At 40.4% G+C, this 23,261-nt stretch overlaps 1 protein-coding gene across 3 annotated transcripts in view; it reads left to right on the plus strand.

The window, feature by feature from the left end:
• The window catches only part of LOC112107632 (leucine-rich repeat flightless-interacting protein 2), a 185,254-nt gene that overhangs the window by 104,274 nt on the left and 57,719 nt on the right, over positions 1-23,261 (plus strand). For 2 of the 3 annotated variants that reach the window (XM_026654004.2, XM_026654005.2), the window contains exons 3-10: positions 794-811; positions 4,857-4,904; positions 7,819-7,863; positions 8,382-8,432; positions 12,517-12,549; positions 15,256-15,300; positions 19,182-19,238; positions 22,401-22,463. The exons of the other annotated variant lie outside the window; for it this stretch is intronic. In XM_026654004.2, coding sequence (XP_026509789.1) covers positions 794-811; positions 4,857-4,904; positions 7,819-7,863; positions 8,382-8,432; positions 12,517-12,549; positions 15,256-15,300; positions 19,182-19,238; positions 22,401-22,463 — 360 coding nt within the window. The remainder of the gene's footprint in view (positions 1-793; positions 812-4,856; positions 4,905-7,818; positions 7,864-8,381; positions 8,433-12,516; positions 12,550-15,255; positions 15,301-19,181; positions 19,239-22,400; positions 22,464-23,261) is intronic. 3 annotated transcript variants of the gene reach the window in all.

Genomic DNA, 23,261 nt, shown 5'->3' on the forward strand with positions numbered 1-23,261 from the left:
CAGACGTGCACTTTCAATCTGATCATTGGAGGCCTATTAACAATTACAATTAAAAGCTGGGCAGAGGAAGAGGAACACAGTTGGAAGCATTTGGGTGTACGTACAGGCTTTTGAGCAGTAACATTAGTCCTAGCCAACAGCTGACACATTTTCTGTATAACTGATCGATTGAAAATTGTACTTGATAATGCCGTTTTCTACTAGTTATTAAAATGTCATTGCTGCTCCTTGGCTAAGTACAACCCAGAAACAAAGCAGAGGATTACTAAGGGCTGGCAGTTTAATCTACAGCTAATGCTATTAAACTCATTTGATTTTATTGTAATAGTAGATGCATAATTGTCCTCTTGGATAGATATTTGGGTATCCACCATTTTGGAGGGAGGGTGGAATAGGCAAGTGGTGCAAATCCAATTCTCATCATCTGATCTTTGAAATGAAAGAATCTTGCCACAGACTCAATGTAAAGCTTGAGAAATGTTTTTACAAGTTAACATGCAGCTACATCTGTTTCTGTATTATAGTATCAAGTGGGTGTAAAATCAGGAAGAGCATAATTTGACTAAGCTCAATATGACGGGGGCTGGAGAGGGAAAGCAGGGAAGTTTAATTTTGCAAAGGTTTCCTGGATTTCAATTATGGCTTATTTCTGTATTCACACTTTACTGTATGTACTATATAAACAACCTGTTCCCTTTACAGTAGGTTCTAAAATTGTATTGCTATTTATTAATTTATTCATACAAGCGTTTTTTCTTTCCCAATTTCTTTCCTCTTCCCTGTTTTCCTGTAGATCTATCAGGTCCAAAAGGTAGGGTTTGTCTGGTCTCTTGTGTTATCATTTGCATGCATTTTTGTCACATCAGGGGCCTTGATACCATTTCAGAAATAAACCCCCTCAAGAATGCATGGTACGCAGCAGGTTTTTTCTGTGTGGAACTATCCTTAACTATTATGTGATCTCCGTACCCTAACTGTCCCTCCTTTACCCCAGCTCTGAGAGTTCTGCTGGTAGTTAAGAAAATAATGTGCTTAGTCAAACATTTTAAAACAACCCTCTCCTCTGTCAAACACTCTTTTTAATTTCAGTATCTTTCTAGCTCACGTCTCATAATTTCAAGTTATTCCCTCCTGCTGATTTTCACGTAAATGGTCAGTGTAGTCAGCGAAAGATTAATTTGACAAATCAGGCATAATGTGAAACTGTATGGTGGCTTCATGTGTCATAAACTGTACAGTAGTTTGTGGAATGAATGCAAAAATTACAATTTTTAATGTTTATAATAGTTACTGATCATCAGCAAGTCTTCATGTTATGTCAAAATCTCAAGCTGTACAATACTTGCTGTGCATGAACTGTATAGCACCTAAACGGAAAAATTGTTTTAAAAAACCGTATCATCTTGGGGAAGAAGGAAACCCAAGACTATATAAACCTGCTGTCATCCTCCTTATTTAATAAATGGTCCTTCTGAGACTGTTACCTTTCATTGCACCATAAGTGTCTTCTGTAAATCAAACTCTGGTTTGCTTTAACTTGTCACTTCAGTATCCTTTGTTGCATGTTTCACTAGCTGACCATGTAGTGTAGAGTTCTGAAAGTGCTGTGTTATGCTGAAAAGTGAGTATGTAAAACTGACACTTTCTTATTGAAATGAGCTGCTATCTGTTCAGAGTAATAGCTTGATTACTTCAGTGACAAAAATAAATTTTAATCTCGTTATCCTTGCCGAACCAACTCTGTTTTGGGAGAGCAAGTTGAATTCAGTTTCTGCCTGCACGACAACAGAGTTGTTAAGTCCCAATTATGGGATCAAATTTAACCCTTAGTTACACTACATATGTACATCCCCATTGGAGGCATTCTGATTGTGCAGCTAGAACAAGGTAAAATTTGGTCTTCAGAATCATTACTATGTGAACCAGGAACTACCTAGTTTAACTTTCAAATCCCATTTTTAGTATTTAAAAAGCTGCCAGTTAGTTTTTTCTAACTCTTATAATTGGAGTAAACTTGATCTGGAATTCCTGGCAGATGTTAAAACTGGAACCTCACAATGCTATTTAATGTCACTTTTCTGATTAGAACAGCACTTGAAGCTCGCAATAGCATACTAACTACAAAGATCAAATGAATGGGTGAACGTAATTTTTCTTCTTGAAAATGTCCTAGAATTACTTAGCATTTGTAAGAGAAATCTGCAGGGAAACTAGATAATAGTCAACTTTGAATACTTGAAGAAAGAGACTTGATGTAGTTGGTTTGGCAAATGTCTGTAATACTTTCACATATTTAAAAGACTACCAAATATTTTCAGTCAATATGAGGTGATCATGTTTATATCAAAGCATTTTATAAATTAAAGAATAGAATCTCTAAGGCACTCAATAGCCTTTCTTTCACCAATGGTACTAAACCGTGTAGATTTAGGTGGGTGGAGGAAGGGAAGGCACAAAAGAGAACTGTAAAACTCCCCGGAGGTAAATTTGAGAAACATTGAAATCTTCTATGGGTATCTCCTTGTCCTTATTCACAAGACTGAATTCAGAAGGCCAAGTCACAAACAGTAGGATTAAGTATGCAGAAAGCATGGTTCACAAAACCTTGAGGATATTGTTAATTCTATTTATAAAAGCTTCCTATGCAAACCCAATGGCTTGCGTTTTTTATTTTCATGGAATTTTTAGGTTTGAATTGCATCATTTAAATCAATCTGGTTACCAGACAAAATTCCAAGCAAATTGTTTTGGAGAAAATGTGCCTTTTTAATCAGTTTACCTGTCCTGAATATTACAAAGCAAAATGTATAAGTTTTGCCAAACAGGACTCTGCAGTTGTCTAAACCAGTTCATTTATTTACAGGATTGGGACCTTACATTATATTTAATTTTGGGGTAGGTTGTCGTATATATTACATGTCTACCTCAGCACTTGTGATGAGATGCATAAAGCTTGTAACCATGGTCAGTTACTGAAGAAAGCACAAGAAGTACAAAAGAAATGTATTAAGCCCTACTTTGAAGTACACTTTGGATTCTTATTTCTTTCTGGCTAAGCAGTGTATGAGCATTGCAAGAACATTAAATGCTTAAATGCTTTGTGGAAAAGAGAAGCAATAACTTACGTGCCGAATTTTAAACATGCAAGTAAATTACCTTGCTGAATAAGAGTCTTTTTCTTTATGTTCCAGAATCATGATTGCATAGTGCTTTTAAACATATAAAGCACTAAATAAATGCTCTTATTTTTAATTATTTTAAAAATGTTTGATTTAAATGGCAGACACTGCTTTTGGAAGCTTATATTCTAATATTTTTCATATTTGTATAAGACTGCAGTAAGCATCCATCCACCCATTCTCAATTGTTCCTCCAAGCCAATGATATCTATCAAGTTAATCATTCGGTTTTGTCTGCCCAGATTCTCCTAACTGAGCAGTCATGTTTATGATCTCCTTTGAAAAGCACTGCTTTTCTCTTTCCGGGGCGGGCCGGGGGGAGTGGAGAGGCTCAGATGAGATCACCCCCTTTGGTTTGAAGGCACAGTTAGTCGAGTTGTTTGTAATCTGACAGAATTAGACAAGGAAAGCCAACAAATGTGTCTCTTTCACCAAGTTTTCTCATAAACTGATTGTTTTAGGAAGTAAAGTCAATTGAGTTGATGCTAAACACTGAGTATACCATAAAGACTTCTAGTTCTTGAATGTTTAACTTAAATGTTATGAGATCTAAACAAAATAGGAAGCCATGCTTTTAAAAACAATTCCCTGTCTCCCTCTCAAAGGCACTGCCAACAATGCAGGTACAGGCAAAGATTAGATGTGGGCTTATTTACAATAATACGAATCTTTTGGAGGAGAATATTAGTCAAATAAATTGTTCTGATGTGCATCTTCCTCCTAAACAGGAACTACCTGTGCTGATATTACTCCTTGTTTCCAGTGATTCTTCTTTATAGCAGTAATTCTTTAATTTTGTCATAACTTTCAAAAAGTTTGTCATACTATTTTGTGTTAAGTAGACTTTCATTAAAGCCCCAAAATAGAGCTTTTAATACAGTGTGTGTATATGGGAAGAAAAAACTTAAAATTGTTAATTTACTGAACTCTAAAGCACTTCTTGTCTAATCCAATCACAGAATCAGTAGGGTTACTCCAGAGTTATGTAAAGAAAATATGAACCAAGAAACTGAAGGCTTTTTTCCTGGAATGCATATGTGATATTTGGTACTGAGTGGGTGTGGGCTTTCCAGACCTTACCCTCCACCTTTTGTGGTTCTGCACATCCTAAACTGTACTGCAGGTTCCTTATGATATGTAACCTCTTGCCATTCATGATGTACCACTTTCATGATGATGGAAGTCGTGGAAAAGCCGATCACATTTTGAAAAGGCTCTTTTAAGAATTGTTCATTTTCGTAAGAGTACATGGAGATTAATCACTTTGTCTTCCCTCCAAGCATACAAATCCATGGTTTGCTGGAACTTTTCATCCTGAAAATGTTATGTTCAGATCCCTTGTAACAAGTCTTGACTGAACTGGGTCGGGAACCCAAGGCTCATTACACCCTTTCTCACTCCTTTCCCCACAGCTTTGCTTATGATTGTCTGGTTTAAAAACAACACAAAACGCTTTTCTTCCTCAGGCATGTGCTGCTTTTCACAGTGGCATGAAGGAGCTGAGTCACGCTCTGCAATTTGCAGCTTTGCACTGGCATGTTTGTCTAATCCTTGAGCATGCATGTTTCAGTGTGAGAGCCGGACTGTGCAGCTCGGCAGAACCATGGCAATGCATGTCTCAAAGTTCAGTGCTTCTCTTTCTCCGCTAAATTCTGTTTTTCCCTTTTCTGTCTATAGAAATATTATGGTCTGGATACAAAGTGGGGTGACATCGAGCAGTGGATGGTAGGCCTTGACCAACAAAGCTAAAAATAATTTTAACCTTGAAATCTTGTACCGATTACAATGTTTTTGAAATTCCGTGGGACAGGTATATTGCTATATTTGAAGAATTAATTTCCAATCTTATGAAGACTGTTTTGAACTCTGCATCTGGAGTATTGCTTACGTGTGTTTTTGTTTGTAGTCAGTTTGAAGGGTCTAATATATAGGATGTGATTATAGAAGCTGTTCTGCTTCACAAAGCTCTGTTCCCAAACTGTTAAAAACTGATTGGAATTAAAACACATTACAACTATTGCTGGCATTAGCAATAGGATATACCTTTTTTTGGTCTGAATTTTTGTGATAGTTTGAGTTCTCAATGTCTAAGTTGAATAAATACTTAAACCTTGGGTGGGTTGTAGCCAGGCATCTTTGCGTTGACCCTGTGATCCTCTTCAACTGTACCTTATACAGTGTAGTTAGAAGGGCAAACACCAACATGAATGTTCTTACATTACTCTTGTGATGCTCCTGCTCCCATCAGTTCTGAAATCTAACTTCCTAGCTTTCACTATGTAGTAAGCCATTGGGGACTGGTCCTGCTTTGAGCAGGGGGTGGACAAGATGACTTCCTGAGGTCCCTTCCAACCCTGATATTCTATGATTCTATGAAACATAGATTAGCCTCTCAAGAATATCCAACTATCCGATGGTCATAACATAAGATTGAAATAGTTGCTAAAAATGGATTTCTTGATTTAAAAGCACACACAAAAATTAGCTAAAGATTTGGAAAAAAGTTGTTGTTTTTCCTGATAACTAAAATAGTTGCTAAAACAGACCAGATTTGGTTTCAAATGTATTTATTTCAGTTTTTAAAAAGAAATTATTCTTTGATCCTTAGTTTATAAAGCCATTCATTAGTTAGGGACTGGAGGCAGGGCTGTTGTTCCCAGGCTGGTCTTTTTGGGTACCCCTGACCTGGTAACATGAGTTAGTTTTTGGAAGTTGTTGGCTTGATTCTTGGAACCATGATCCCTTTCCACTGTCTCCCCAGCCCCACACACACTTTCTTGGTTTACACTCCCACCATTGTCAAGGTGACTTACCATCCAGACAAGGTGAAGTTCCTCATTGAGTTTGAGACAACCAGATCATTTAGTCTGGTCTCCTGCGCATCACAGGCCACTAAACCCCACCCCCATTACCCTTGTGTTGAACCTACTGACCTGGATTAGATTCAAGTATTACAGCCCTCAGGAGACTAAACTATTGAGTGCCACAGGCAGAGAATAGAAGGGTCTGAGGTGAACCAATGCCTAAGGCCTTGGCAAATGCAGGGAATTGATTTAGTGTGTTATATCTAGAGGATCCCAGCAGGTGACCCCTACCCCATGCTGCAGAGAGGCAAAAACAAAACCAAGGTCCCTGTCTGTCTGACCTGGGGAAAATTCCTTCATCACCCTCAAAATGGTGATCAGTATGAGCATGTGAGCAAGACCCACCTGCCAAACCTGATGATACGCCCTTGAGAGCTCACAAGTCAGCCTTTGTCACTTCAAAACCTTGCATGGTCTCCACAGAGAGAGCGAGAGCTCGCTATCTCTAGTGCTGCCCAAATCCAGAGCTTAGTTTTATTGGGCAGATCGCTAACCACAGAATATTGAAGCTTGCTTGAAAACCAACACATTTAAACTCGCCTCTGGCAAATATAGTTGTACAACACGCAAGTTTATTTTGCATTCCACTTTTTAGCCATTGCTAAATAGTGTTAAAACCATTTTGTTGAAATTTAATGCATCCTACCACATTGTCAGTGTTCAAAGTTCCCATACAAGGCAATGTATAATATAGCCCAGTGATTGGGAGTATGATACACATTCTTTTAGCTTGTTAGCAAAGGTCATGTGTTTCAGTGAAACCCACATTAAAAGGTGGTTGCCTTCTCATTTTTACAGGGTAGAGAATGCCATTCAAATTGAATAAGACTTCTTTCTGAGTGGGATATAGACTAGAAAGCTTTCTTTTAAAAAGAGCTGTAGCTATAGGCTCTCAGACCCATTAGGGTAGTCAATTTGACTGTCTTAATCAGTGCGTTTGCACTGTGAATGTCTAGGTACTAATAAGAGACAAGCAGAAACTTCTGTTGGTGAATAAGACAAGTTTTTGAGCTCTTCTTAGGGTTCCTGGGGAGCTCTAAAGCTTGTCTCCATAGGCGTCGACTCCATGGGTGCTCCAGGACAGGACCACCCATGGGGGGGGGGGGAAGGTGGGTGCAGAGCACCCACCAGCAACCCCCCTGTCAGTGCCTCCCCTCCCCCCAGTCCTCCCAGTGGCCCCACTGATCAGCACCTCCCAGTGCTTCCCGCCCGCCACGGAAGGCAGGATGCTAGGGGGAATGGAGGCAGAAAGAGGCAGGGCGTGGGTGGGGTGGGAAGAGGCAGGGCAGGGGTGGGGTCTTGGGGAAGGGGTGGAGTAGAGGTGGGGCCTGGGACAGAGCTGGAGGGGAGCAACCCCCGGCACATTAGTAAATTGTCACGTATGCTTGTCTCTTTCACCAACAGAAGTTGGTCCAACTAAAAGATATTACCTCACCTACCTTGTCACGCTCATATCCTGGGACCAACATGGCTACAACTAAACTAGGTACAAATAAAGAAAACAATGCCTATAACTTGCCATTGTATTTTAGAAATGTATAGTAGTGACGAATGGGCTGGGATGAAGGAAGGAGGACAGCTATAGGGAAATAGCAAGTTTTAATTCTTTTCCTCAGTTGCCATAGTGCATCAGCTGTCATTATCAGATTAAACCTTACTAAATCCAGCTTCCTTCTCAACACTGCTGAGGTTTCATTTTTTTCTTACTGAAGGCTTTGTTTTACTATTTCTGTCCTTTCAACATTTCCCTCTTATTTTCTCTGCTGCTTTGATAGGAAGACAGTGAGCGTTATTCTCGTAGATCCAGAAGAAATGCCTCGGTTAGTATTTTCTTTTGTGCCTTCTTCATACGTATTTACATACGTCACTTCCAGCACACTGGCAGTGTGTCTTTAAAAACAAATGTATTTACTGTTAATTTGTTGCAACACTTCATGCCTCTCTGCAAAGAATTCTGGGGAGTTTTTGCAAATTAAAATCCAACTGTTTTGCACAAGAGAACAATGAACCCGTTTGTTTTGCATGAGCCAGGCATGGCACAAAGAGGAGTTGTACAAGCTCCTAACCTGGTCAGCCTGTAGGGGAATGCTTTAGAACTTCCTTTGGACCATTTTCAGGCAATACAATGTTTGACGTGGCTCTGTTATATTTACTCTCATATTTGTCATCTAATATAAATGAAACATATGTACTGGGCAAGCCTTTTCTTAAGGAGTTTAGCACCAAATCTTTTCCTCCCTCTGGCTTCTGTTTCATTGATTCTATCGTTACTTGTTTCATTGCTTGTTATCTGTATTCTTTTAATTGTTTCTTGTCTCCTACACTTTCTCTTCAATAGGCTTCAGATGAAGATGAGCGCATGTCAGTGGGTAGCCGTGGAAGCCTGAGGGTTAGTAACTTGTACAATTAAGTGCATGAATTTTTTTTATTGATGTTGCTGTTCTCCCACATCTTGCAACGAGTTCCTCTGCACCCTTTCCAGAAAGAGCTCTGATAATTTCCTGTCTCCCAAACCTCCCAGTTTTCTACATTGTAGCCTTATACTTGAGGCCTACATTGAAGCCAACAGTTCCTTCATCCAAGGAGAACTGTATAGGTGTGTCAGTTTCATAGACATTAAATTGTAAACATTAATATAAGTAAAGCATTACATTCAGTAGAGATTTTTTTTCCTGCCGAATACTCTCTTCACTAATCACTGGGGGAGGTATTTAGTCAAGATGTGGGTCTACAGAATTTCCTCTTGCATGGATCTTTTTAAGCTGTTCCAGTGTTAGTGACCATATGGAGCAATCTGAGAAATGATGCAGCATTCACTCGGTTGGGTGTTGGGGGGTGAGAGGCCACAGTTTAGAAACTAAATGTAAATCACCTGATGGAAAGCACATCTGTTCATTGTTACTGTGAACCAGTATTAATACTGTTCTTAGCTGGTCTTTTTAAATAGCTTGGGGATCCAGGTGACTTCTTCCTCAAAGCTGGCATTATTGAGATGTTGGAGTCTGTCTCCTCCCAGAAATGACACTGGGCACTAAGGAAGGATCACCTGTGCATGTGTAGTGAGCACAGGAGCTCACATAGATCTATTCTAGATGAGATAAATTCACCACTTAAGAACAGTAACATCTTCCTAGTACATCTGAAAAACACTTTGTCATGTACAAAATAGGTGCAACCAGTATATATGTAGGTACATCAAACTGCTTCACTCTGTACGATTCCAGCGTGCACCATTTTAATTCCAGTGTGGCCCAAATTAGCTCTCATCATAGCGCACATGGTTGAGACAGTCCTGCTACTGTCCTGTGGTGCACTGATTCTTTTGAAAACGCTTAATATTCTGGAGCCTGTGGGATGGGTACTCAGAGGCCATGCAATTGAAATGGTCTCGAGCAGTACTGGTACTGACGTAGGGCAATACTGCAACAGTTTGGAACATGAATTAGCATGGCTAGAGTGGGCACATAGAAGTATTTGTGCCTAAACCAGTTCTGTTCTTCTGGTTCCATTAGGAATAATTGTTTTCTAATGCAGACAAGAGTTTTAATGCAGTTAACGATAGCATTAGTTTACCTCTTTAAGATTGATATAGATCAGTGGTTCTCAACCAGGGGCCTGGGGGCCCACGAGCAAGTTTCAGGGAGTCTGCCAAGCATGGCTGGCGTTAGACTCGCTAGGGCCCAGGGCAGAAAGCTGAAGCCCCGTCATGCAGGACTGCAGCCTGGGGCCCCAAGCCCCACCACCCGGAGCTGAAGCCAAAGCCTGAGCAACTTGTGACGTTGGGCCCCAGGCAATTGCCCTGCTTCTTACCCCTTAACGCCAGAGAAAAAACAGTTGTGGTACAGGAGAGCCGTGGAGTTTTTATAGCATGTTGCGGGGATGCCTCAGGGAAAAAAAAGGTTGAGAACCCCTGATATATATCAGACAAATTAAGATTATATATTTTAAAGAATGATCCACATCCTTAATGCTAGCTTTTACCATTTGCAGGGAGGTTTCATGCAGCTCTTGGAAGATCTTGTAATTAACTAGCCAACTAAGAGTTAATATTTTTTTTCTTTCTGAAGGAATATCCCCCAAGAAACTATTGAATGGAATGGTCTTATTTTCCCCTAAATAGTTTTATATTTATATGTAAAAGACCTAAAATACCACTGGCGAAACAAATTGAATGAGTTATTGCTAATTAAATTTCCATCTTCTGGTGGACATACAGTATACCTTGTACTATGAGTGTCTCATTCCCTTTTTGTGTGACATCTATATACTATTCATTATATGGCATTGGCTTTACTGTAACATTCCCACCTCCTGGAATTGGGGATTAATTTAATTTGCCCAAACAGTATAACTAGAATGTGCTTGATACCTTTGTGACCTTGAATTCTTTATTTCGCTAACAAGAAAGCAATAATGGATGGGTTTTCCTCAATGATGAGGAAAAGGTTAAGAAATATGAACGTTAAAATGCATTTTTAAAGATTTTAGTTGAATTAAACTTTAATAAAATTGTTCATGGAACTGACTTAGGAAAAAATGCTTTCATTCCTAGAGCACTTGAGGTTTCAGTTTAGTTTGTTCTGGGCAATTTTCAATTAAACTGCTTATCCAGTCCTGACTAGAAGTGTATTTTCATGGCCTGCAAGGAAATTTAATGACTGAAATACCCTCTCCATAATCCTCATGAATAAGGGTCCCTATTAGACCTTAATATACTTTATTCTGATGGTCATTGGTAATTAAAATTTGCATTTCACTAAACAGGCTGCATTTCCTCACCCAAAAGAAATGTCTGATTTCTAATCTCTCTAGAGTGTAAGTAAGCATCCCTAATATCCAACAGGATTCCCATGCTACTAACCATACAGTCTTTCAGTTTGAAGAGCCAGATCTTTAGTCAGTGACTAGCAGCAGCTGAAGATCTAGCTCATAAATATTTACCAGTGAAGTTTGTGAGCAATGTCCTTGTTTGATAGAAAACTTTGTCTAATGGAGTCTTGTGGAAGAAACTTTATGCCATAATATCCCTAATGTATTGCACCTAATTTCCTGTATTACTGTTAAAAGGGGAGCCTGCCTCAATGAATGATCATAAATCCAAATATTTGAGTTTTACACACACCGAGGGAGGTTTGACCCCTAAATTTTAAGATTTGAAGAATGAGGAAACCCTTGAGATTTCCTGCCCTGACCCTGGGGCAATTGTGACTTCAGGCCAAGGAAAGCAGGATGTAGATATATTAGCTCATTAGTCTGAACCAAAGTCTGTCCCTTAATAGACTTGGTTTAATGCACATGATTTTATTCACATAGAAGCAAAATACAACTAATTATGTTCTTAGCATTGATACATGGCTCACAACTGCTTAACAAGATAGAATTGTGAACATGCTTTAAGTGGTTTGTGTAGACATTTAGTTATGCTTCTGTTGACTTCTTTCAGGGGTCTTTGGTTTGGCTTTTTATGTATGTATAAAAGTGAAACGAAAACCTGAGCTCCTAGGATCTGAGTTCAGGGTTCTCTGCTTCTTTTGCTAAGCCTAGTTAACATAAAGAACACTTTAGAAACAAGGAAACTATATCTTGTCTCTATTTAAGAGTTTGTAAAACTAGATCAGATTCACAGAGAAATCTGAACTCTGGTCTTTGTCAGTAAGTAAAGGTGGAATTTGTTTGAAAACCTTTTGTTTCAAAGTTTACTTGTTATAGAAATCTTCATATTTGGATTTGGTGTTAAAGAGATTTTTTAATTTCTCACGAAAAGAAGCTGTTTTGCTTCCTGTGAAAGTTCCTTGAAATATCTATATGGGGACTCATGGAACACCATATAAGATGTGTAGAATTTACAAATTTTCTCTTGGACGGTTGGTTCTTTCTCTTTTGGACAGGAAGTTTCCAAACAGTGGAGCAATGTCAGAACAATTATTACCATGTGAAACCTCCCAGTCCTCCAAATCAGCAATTTCTTTCTCACAGAGTTTTCGCCTGGAATGTTCTCCTCTAAGAATGTTTTACTGTGGTTTGTTCTGAGACTGATGAAAACTGCCCGAGGATCCTACCTTATCATTCTGGAAGCCCCATAGGCTTGCTTTACCCTTAAGTGATTTTTGTTGCAGAAAAACTTAAAATATCATCTTCTGGTTTTTTAAGACATATGACCCTGGTTTCAGTCTTCTTCCACTGCAAATTCTCTTCAGTTTTCCCTAATAATTTCACAATGGGCCAAGTCCCACATCCAAGATCCCACAAGGTGAAATATTGTTGCGTTATTGCGCAATAGTGTACAATGCAGTGTACAAGGACTTGTCTCTGTTTCTCTCGTTACTCTGGTTGATGACGTTCCTGACTGGTGCTGTCATTGCTCAAAACCAAGGAATTTTAAACTTTTACACCTCAGTACCTATGTCTTCCTGATTGCCATCTTTGGGTTTTTGTATTCTGATAGTTTTTGTTTCCTCTCATGCTCTTGACAGTCTGACTTGGAGTATGCCAGCGCCTATCCAGTGGTGAGGATGGTTTGAAGTTAGTGTGTGATAGAAATTGTGGGGAAAAAATACTAACGCCTATTGCTATATTTGGTCAATAGTAGAGAAGGAGACCCGAAAAGGCAAATGATCATGATGGCAGTGTTATGGTCTCTGATGTGGATACCTGACTGCAAGGAATGAGACACATCCCACGGCTTCACTTAGCATTGTGACATTTGTCAGACTCAGCAAGGCAAAGGATTGAATAACAATCATGGAGAATGAACTAACTCCCACCTAAAGGTGTCGTCCCTTCAGGGCTGCGTGGAGACGCTTGCATTGCCACTACTTACATTGTACCTGCTTGGAGGAGAGATGGTTTCGTTCTCCAGTGCTCTGTGTGGTAACCTTCACAAATACAAATCTCACTATTTTAAAAATGTGTGTTTGAGACATGAACAGCAAACTTTTTCCTCTTTACTCCTGAGGGCATTCTGCGCCTAAAAATTCTGCGCACAATATTTTAAAATTCTGCAACTTTTATTTGTCGTCAAATAAATGCAGAGGCTCCAGCATGGCAGTGCAGAGCACAGGCCATTGGCTACACGAAGGTGGGAGATCACCCTGCAGCCTCCCCACCCCCGGGGCATGGAATCCATGGTGAGGCTGCACCCGACCCTGACACAGCACAAGGCCTGGGCCTGCCCCAGAAACACTCTGGGGCCCTGCCCTTCTGCACCAAGTGTGGGTGGGCAGGCTGAACCAGGCAAGATCCAAGTGTGGAGGGGCTCAATATGGGAGGATCCAAGTGTGGGGTGAGAGGATTCTGTGTGGGACAATCTGGGTGCAGGCAGCTCAGTGGGGGGTCTAGGTGTGGGGGGATCTGGATGCACAGAGGCTCATTGGAGGGGTTCCAGGTGCAGGGGCAATGGGACACTGCAGGGGCTTCCAGGTGAAAGTGGTTGGGGAGGTCTGGTTGCTGGGGGAGTGGGGACTGGGGGTCTGGGTGCAGCTAGTTGGGAGTCAGTGGTGTGGGGGTCTGGATGTGAGGGCTCAGGCTTGAATGCAGGGAGTTCAGTGGGAGTGGTCTGGGTGCAAGGGTGGGGGTCCTGAGGCAGGGGGCCTGGGTACAGGGGGCTTCAGATGCAGAGGTTGAGGTTCAAGGAGATGGGGTTTGGGTATGGAGGGCGAGGGGGTGTTCTGGGTGTACGGGGTGAGGCTCGGCAGGGGTGTCTGGGTATGGGAGATTAGGATGCATGGAGGTTGGGCAGATGGGGAGCAGATCCCTGTCCAGTGATTCCTCCCCCATAGCTGAGGAGTGATGGGGGCAGGAAGCAAGGGAGGATGCTGAGCTTCCTGCAGCAGGGGGAGGTTTCTGAGGGTGGGTCTGACACAGCCCCAGCCACTCCTTGTAGGGGAAAAGAAAGTCCCATCCTCTCCTGCCTCCAGCCCAGCTGGGACTAGCATCTGATCCCGGCTCAGGGTAGGAGTCACTGGCTGGGGTGTCCCCAGCCCTGCAGTGATTTACCTCTCCGCCGACTGTTCCGGGTGCTGAAACAATGTACCTGTGCAGCTAGGGAGTGGTGCGTGACTGCTCTTGCAGCTTCCCTTTGCTTACCTGTCAGTCATTTTTCTGCAGGGAAGCAAAGCTATTGCGGGGGACATGAATTCTGCACACACGCAGTGGTGCAAAATTCCCCCAGGAGTACCTCTTGGACATTTTCCCCATTGTACAAAGAGCTGTCTTGGAAATCACTAAAATCTAGGTAGAAAAGCTGTTACCTATTAGAGTTGAATATTATATACAACTTTAATTTCTCGTGTATTTCAAGCACCTTTTATTTTACATAACTCATTTCAAGTAGATCTGTTCTGGGAAACAGAAGATGAATAAATCTGCAGTACAGTATATACCATGTCTGAATAGCCTTATCTTTGCTTGTGAAGATAAAATCAACATTCATAGTAACAGTATGTGTTAAAAATAAAAATAAAAAAGGACCGTAAGATTGGGATCCTTAAATCTGGATTTAGATCACATGACAATGGTAATACTACTCCCTTGTGACTCTGTTGTGACAGAGCATAGGGTCTTGCTGTGCCTCCATAAAAGGCAAAGTACAAGAAGATCTTTTTTAAAAGCTGCTGAATGAAGAGCAGTTCCACTTTATTTGAACTGAGCATCGTTTCTACCTCCCTCTAGCTGTCTGTTGTGAATCAGTGCTTCAGGCCTCCACATCAGAACTTGAAAACAAGCTCTTGTGGCCAATTTCATTGAAGGCTGTATTTTTCGCTCCTTTTCTGCATTCCCTACCCCTATTTCAAATTAAGAATTTGTTCACCCAATATATTCTATTTCCTTGGTCAGTGGCCTATATTCAGATACAGTTCTAACACTTACTATGCTAAGTTTTTGCATGGATCTATTAGTGTAGTATGTATATATGGCAGAAGGGTCTATTCATTGATTTAATCCAGCAGGCATGAATGGTTTTAACTGCAGCTATTAACGTTAGCTGCATGATTATCATTCTTTAATCATTTTAAATCATAAACTAGTAATTTGAATCTGGTGTGATTCTGTTTTCTATATCCTCACTGAGTGTGTACATTGAAGCATGCTCTGTAGATTTGTAGGAATACAAGACTTGGTTTTTGCATGTAGATCTGCATGTAGGACAGGGGGAAGATAGAAATACAAGAATTCATTGATCTTTTCACTGGGTATTCTTACTCTTACTACAGGCTGGATTAGAGAATGAGAGGACCAAAAAGAAGAACTCCAAAGCAGTATGTATTTAGAGATTATTTTCCTCTGAGAGGGTTATGATGGGGCTGGAAAGAACTTGCAAAAATGTTGGCCATAGGGTTATGGCCAGATTGGGCCAAATAGTTTTCATTTATACTGAGAAATCAGCCTAATGCCAAGAATCTATTGTAGCTCTTTGTGGTTGTGGGTGCATAAAAGGCACTAGGTATCAGTTGCTTCTTACAAAATGCAGTTCAGCCCAAATGATTATACAGCAGTACTGCTCAGAGGGTTTTTTTCAAGATACTCTGTATCTTCATATATTACATTAGTTAGCAGAAAGATGTAGGGAAAAGGTGGTAGCGGCTAGTGTGACTGGTAACTAAGGTTGTATTTTTTTCCATGAGGCAGGAGGAGGGAGAAGGTCATTTTAAAGTAGCAAACCAGTAAATGTAATGGGTCAACATTCAATTAACAATTACATGTAAGTAGCTAATAATTGAACAATGCTTTAAGATTCTAGGACTGCTTCATTAAATAAAACAATTTTTACAGGCTATTTTTTAACACATTGGAGCTTTACACTGGAAAATGTTCAAATCTCAGAGTAGTCTGTGTTTAAAAAAACAGAGTCCCCCATAAACATCCACAGAACTGACTTCTGAAACTTTTACTAAGGAAAAGGAGTTTGATTGCTTCCAGGAATGCAGACTTGGTTTTGCTTAATGTAATGGGAAACTTTTAAGTGTAATTTAAGCAATGTTTGCAAATTGGGGAGGAGGTTATCAGATGTAAATGCCTGCACCAAACTAGGGACTACTTTTCCTGCTGCATTGATTTCATGCCAAAGACATTTCAATCACCTGTTTTTTTTCCTAGAGAAGGTTATTGCAAAATCAATCTTTATGTAACTTCTATAGGGCACCTACATGTAGACTTCCTTTTGTCATCAATTGGAATATTGCATTTAGTACAAAATATGTTGCCAAATAATACAGTAAATACCCTGGAGGTGGAAATGTGACAAATATTTACTCATTTTGTCTGTCTGCCACAACTTTGTTCATAGTAACTCTCATGATGAATGCAACAGTTCAGGGCAACTGTCCCTGCATTTCCCCTCAGTGGTTCAGCAAGCGCACCAACTCTCATGTTTCAGCTCCCCAGCTGTTGCCTTTCTGGATGGAGAGCTGTATGTCTCTCCTTTCTGATCAGGGTATTCACAGGCTGCTGAGTTCCCTGCCTTCACTGTGTATTTCCCACGGTGCCTAAACAGACCTGTTTGCTGTCTCTTCAGAGACTGATAAGAGTGACTGCTACAGATATAAATAACCACACAGTTCTTTATAAGCAAGCCTACTTTATTCTTAAGGTAAAAGCACTACAGAGAAAATATTTTACAAACAAAAGAACTTTACATGGATGTTTATAAGCTTATCAGAGTACCAACCCTACCATGGATTCTGGCAGGAGTCCCTCAACCCTCCACTCTAGGTAGGGTGACCAGATAGCAAGTGTGAAAAATCGGGACAGGGGTTGGGGGGTAATAGGCGCCTATGTAAGACAAAGTTCTATACATCGGGACTGTCCCTATAAAATCAGGACACCTGGGGAGTCATTGTGGTTACAAGTTCATTACAGCTTCAGATCAGAACAGGCACGTGGTCTTATGAGTTCTCAGTAGGCCAAGTCCTTCCAATCCTTCCCTAAGGATTGTGACCCTCCATGGACCAGAGGTCCTGTCCATTTGCTGCGTCAGGAAGAAGGCCCTGGATCACTTTAAAACCAGGCTATTTATCCAAAAATCGTTTCTTGCTCTGTTGGTCCCTGGCAAATCCAGTTTGAACTAGTACATGCGCATCTCCCCAGAGGGATGGTTTCTAAGGTTGATAAAGGAAGAAATTCATTAGCATCCCTGTCCCTACTAGAGAGAGTACATACAGTGCCACATGTACACAATTGCATTTTAATACAGCATACCCCAAGATATTAACCCTAATTCAGTAAGGTTTAATTTAATTCAACAAAGTTTATCGTAATTCCATATGGTTTGTTCACAAATTTACAGGATATTGTTAATCTCTCGTAATGCAGTCTAAAGTTAAGCATGTGCATAAGTCTGTGTAGTATGAAGACCCTAATCACATCCACGTTAATCAGGTTTTTCTCTGTGCATACATAAGTAGAAAGGCCAACAGAAAGCTGGAACACTTCAAAGATTTTGTTCACAGCAAATGGTCACGTTTTCTAGGAAATCCATGATGACTCAAAAAATAAAATAGCCTCACCAATTGCTACAGTAATATCTTAGTCCACTGTACTTTGTAAATTCAATTAACTATTAACAGCACTAGTGTTAACGAATGGATTTTTATTTCTATACTGATATAGAAGATAGTCTGATTAAAAGTGAGTTTCTTTTGTTACATTTCATTGTACTTTGAAAGAAGCATTTTCAGTTTTTTTCACATACATTTATTGGAGAGAATATGCAACATATATGTTGCCAGGGGACTGTTTGAAATGTGTAGTTTGTGATTAGAAATTCAATCATTGGTAATCCTGCTAGATGAATGCAAATGTTTAGGCACTGGTGCATATTGGCATAGATTTATTAAAGGCTTTTATTACCAATTCTGTTTTTGAGGGGATTTATCATTTTAATTTGTTTTAGTCTGTAATTTGGCATACAAATCTTCAGTCAGTATGCAGTTGCATTTTGTTTGAAAACAGATTCAGATTGGTTTGTCCGATGTTCCTTTTAGTGATGCATTAAAAATACATAGAGAATATTTGTAGTAAAAGTAAAACCTATCAATAACAATTTTAGGGATTGAGAGAGACAAGATGGGTGAGGTACCATAACTTTTTATTGGACCAACTTCTGTTGGTGGAAGGTACAAGCTTGAGCTACAGAGAGCTCTTCAGGTCTGGGCTTTTTGAGCTCTGTGTAGCTCAAAAGCTACCTTCAACCACCAGAAGTAGGTCCAATAAAATATATTATCTCACCTACCTTCTGTTTCTCTCATCTGTGACCAACATGACTACAACACTACTGCAAATTTTTTTTTAGGGATTGTTAGTTTTCTAGCTATTATAATAGGGCCTCATAATGCTTTGCAAGTAGTAGAACTATCAGGGACACTGTGATTTTAATGGCCGTTGGCACAGGTGATCTTGGCTAGCAGATCACATTTCCTGGTGTCTGCATATTAAAAATAGGACTAGCCCTGTGTTCTACAACGTAGTGGACTAACGTTTGGGTCCTGAAGAGAACCATATCCATGTCAAGAGGGGAGATTGCTGAGAGGTGTGATGTTTGAGCATAGAGAGAGGTGAATCCAGGAGGTTTGGGGCAGATTCTGATCTTCCAATATCCGAAGGGCTGTGTAGAATCCTGGGATATGGCAGATGGTCATGTCTGGATAGATGCATGAGGTAAATAAAAATGAGGGAAACCAAATGCAAGAGATGTTGTGCAGTATAATTTGTGTTTAGAAAGCTACATTAGTGTATTTAATCTTCAATACCAATGTGAAATGAAGAGCTTAGGTAAGCAAGGAAATTATTTTCCCTTTCCCTTCAGTAGACTGAAGTGAAATCATCCCTTTTCACTTCCCAAGGAGTCTGTAAAGACTGAGACTTTAAATACATTCTGCTGCTGTACTGTTTTTACGAAAATTTGAGGTGAAAACAGGGACATCTTTCGCTGGGTTACAGGTATTGCTGGCAGACAAAACTGTCAAGTGTTCGATGAGCTGTCTGAAGTCATAATGATCCCTGGGGAACCACAGTGACTGTCCCTGGTGTATTTGTGGAAAAAGCACCATCTATGGCTTAGCTCTGCATAAATGATGACTTTCCCTGAGACCTCTTTTGGTTTCATTTAAGTTTTTTTCCTCTCATTTTTCTCTCATGACAGACCAATGGTTATGATGAAGACATGTATGGATCATCCCAGAGTAGAAAATCTAGCAGGGTTAGTAGAGAATTTCTAAAAAATCTGTCACTCAAGTTCATGGAATTAACAGGAAGCTTTTCCAGAAATTAACCGTCTCCTTTACTGAGGGCTTTTCCTAAAGCAAAATAGCAGATGCTCTTTTTTTGGTCCCTGCTTTGGAAGGCATTTTCCCCCGGACTTCCATATTACAACTGGTGCAGTTCGCTAGGCATCTGCTCCTAGTCCTACCAAGTCCATAAACAACAAAACAAAAAAGTGAACCACAAGATTCACCAAGGGCAAGTCATGCCTGACCAACCTGATTGCTTTCTATGATGAGATAGCTGGCTCTGTGGATATGGGGAAAGCGGTGGACGTGATATACCTTGACTTTAGCAAAGCTTTTGATTCGGTCTCCCACAGTATCCTTGCCAGCAAGTTAAAAAAGTATGAATTGGATGAATGGACTATAAGGTGGATAGAAAGCTGGCTAGATCGTCAGGCTCAATGGGTAGCGCTCAACGGCTCAGTGTCTAGTTGGCAGCCGGTATCAAGCAGAGTGCCCCAGGGGTGAGTCCTGGAGCTGGTTTTGTTGAACATCTTCATTAATGATCTGGATGATGCGATAGATTGCACCCTCAGCAAGATCGCGGATAACACTAAGCTGGGGGGGGGGGAGAGGTAGATACGCTGGAGGGTAGGGATAGGGTCCAGAGTGACCTAGACAAATTGGAGGATTGGGCCAAAAGAAATCTGATGAGGTTCAACAAGGACAAGTGCAGAGTCCTGCACTTAGGATGGAAGAATCCCATGTACTGCTACAGGCTGGGGACCAACTAGCTAAGTAGCACTTCTGCAGAAAAGGACCTGAGGATTACAGTGGACAAGAAGCTGGATATGAGTCAACAGTGTGCCCTTGTTGCCAAGAAGGCTAATGGCATATTGGGCTGCATTAATAGGAGCATTGCCAGCAGATCGAGCGAAGTGATTATTCCCCTTTATTCGGCCCTGGTGAGGCCACATCTGGAGTATTGCAGCCATTTTTGGGCCCCCACTACAGAAGGGATGTGGACAAATTGGAGAGAGTCCAGCGGAGGGCAAAGAAAATGAGTAGGGGGCTGGGGCACATGACTTATGAGGAGAGGCTGAGGGACTTATTTAGTCTGCAAAAAAGCAGAGTGAGGGGGGATTTGATAGCAGCCTTTAACTACTGGAAGGGGGGTGTTCCAAAGAGGATGGAGCTAGGCTGTTCTCAGTGGTGGCAGATAACAGAACAAGGTGCAGTGGTTGCAAGTTGCTGTGGGGGAGGTCTAGGTTGGATATTAGGGAAAACTATTTCACTAGGAGGGTGGTGAAGCTCTGGAATGGGTTACCTAGGGAGGTGCTGGAATCTCCATCCTCAGAGGTTTTTAAGGCCCAGCTTGACAAAGGCTTGGCTGGGATGATTTAGTTGGGGTTGGTCCTGCTTAGAGCAGGGGGGTGGACTAGATGATCTCCTGAGGTCTCTTCCAACCCTAATCTTCTATGATTTTATGATTCTAAGAGGCTGTGAGTGGAAAGGAAAAAGACTGGGCCTGAGAAAATTCAAGTAGGATTTGGGGGCCAGAATATAGTTCTTTGGAAACGAATTGGGTAAAAAAAAAAAAGTCAAGTTATGGAGAAAAATATTTTTGACAGTGGAAATCTAGCTTGGATTTGTGGCTCTGGTGCTCTTTCATGCATCCTTTATAGAGATTTGATTGCCATTGGAATGTGGGCATGAAATATCTAACTGAATCTGTACAATCAATTCACTTTTATAAGTTTCCCCAATGTAAACATTTTTAAAACCCCGAGCCAAACATAGAAAGATTAGTTCATTTGTTAAATTGTGAACACCTAAAGGGGATTTATTCTATTGATCTCTATCTGAAGATGGTGTTTTTCATAAATACAACCATAAGACAACAGTTTTGCATACAAGCAAATGTCTGAACTTTCCATAGAGTTTTAAACTACATCTCAAACAGTATTACTAAAGTATTTGTAAATGTTGTTTCACACACACAGTGTGACAACTAAGATACGAGGTGTAATTCAATGTGATGGTGATAACCCTGTTAGATGGAGCAGAAACATAGCCATTAAAACAGCTGAGGAGAGAACTAAACACTCTTCAGTGTCAAAAGTTAGTGTATGCTTAACATCCCTTGGTTTGATTCTGTCAAAAATGAACATAATACTTAGATGATCCCAGCAAGTTGCAGTCTTGTACCAGCCGAGAACAAGATGACTATAATGGTGGGGTCATGTCCAACGTGCAGAAGGTACACTTCTACGGAAGGTTTACAGAGCTGAGGTTGAAGGAAGCATCAGGTCAGCCACAAAAGAGGTTGGAAGATGCAATTTTCAGGGATTTAAGAAGCCTAACCTCCCATACTGAAGGACGAAGTCTTGCAAGGGACCATTTGAGATGGAAGTCCATTCTGTGTGTCGCCACAGCTACATTATAGCCATGTGAATATGCTATTGCTTATTAAAAATAGAAAAACTATGTTAAACAGTACGGCTGCACAATTAAGTCAGAAAAAATTAATTTAATCATTAATTAAGCCACTTTGTCCATGTATGGATCACTTGTGTTCAGTGGATTGCAGTTTTAGAACAAGTGCTCTAGACCAGGGGTCTCAAACATGCGGCCCGTGGAGTTATTTGGCAGCACTCGGCCTTTTTTTTTCCCCCCTCCACCGGCAGTCCCCCCACCCCCCGCCACCCCCCCATGTGTCCCGATATTTTCTTCCTCTCATCTGGTCACCCTAGAAATGAGTAAGTGCAGTAGACTTCATGTAGCTACACCCATTATATGCATAAGGAGGCATACAGTGATCAGAACTTAAGACAACGAGCTATGTGGAGATATGCAGCAAGACTCAATGGAAAAAACATAAAATTGAAGATATACTGTAGTTGCGATAAATTGTAGCTGTGTACATTATGCCTGCCTTAAATTTGCAGTAATTAGCTGAAATTGCAACAAAGACAACATGAACAAGGATATTTTTTGTTATCTACATAGTTTAAGAAGTTTAAGTATTGCCAATCTTGCTGAACTGTTTGACAAAAGGAAACATTGTACAGTCTTTTCAGAGGACTTGTTGCTCTTTTGACTTGTGCCAGCATCTCTGATAAATGATGTTCTTGTTCTTTAATGACATACTCTAGAGCTCCAACTACAGCGGGGAAAGCAGAAAATCTACAAAGAAGTCATCCAGGGAGGAGAAGTCGGTTGGTTTCTATTTAAATATTTAAATGATTTCTGTGGAAACTGCAGGGTTTGTAGCATGGAGTTTTTTATGTAGAGCATGATTACAATCCCGTTATTCACTCCTTGATGTCTTCATTACTAACAGTAATTCAGTTTAATCACTATTTGAAGGGAGAGTAAAGTTTAGTAAGGTTTAGGGGAACAGTAACCTAGTTGAGCTGTCTTTATAGAGCATAATAAACTCCACCTCCAACATTACTCCGTCTGTCTTGCTAGCATTCAGCTTGCAGCAGCATAATTATTTGCGGGGGAGGAGTAAAGGTGGCAAACAGGAAAGCAGTAAGGATAAAGGAATAATCTAGAACAGGCAGAAGTTCTTTGCTTAATAATGTAATAAGTACGCCAATATTACAACTATATTTCTAAAATCACATTTTTATTTGCAACATGTGATATGTGGTACAGAGTTGTAGTGATATTTAATTTCATACCTTGAGATCACATCAGTGCATCACAAAACGGTGAACCATTTAAACATGGACCATAGCTATTGTGATATCACTAGATGTGCTGATTTTGAAATCTCAATGGGTATGAAAGTAATTTGTTTCCCAGCTATAACTAAGCTCAGCTGAGAACTCCCAAACCCTGTCTCATGAAAACCTTTTTAGCTATCTTATCAGAAGAATTGTAGTTAAATTGGGAAGAGATGGATTTAAGCTTTTTCTACAGGATAAAGATTTATCCAATGATACAAACATCTCCATATCTAGTGATTTATCCATCGAGCTGCCTATATTCTCCAATGTCAGAGGTCT

This window comes from Terrapene carolina, unplaced genomic scaffold, assembly GCF_002925995.2.
Source record: "Terrapene carolina triunguis isolate 2854851 unplaced genomic scaffold, T_m_triunguis-2.0 Scaffold175, whole genome shotgun sequence".
NCBI lineage: Eukaryota > Metazoa > Chordata > Testudines > Emydidae > Terrapene > Terrapene triunguis.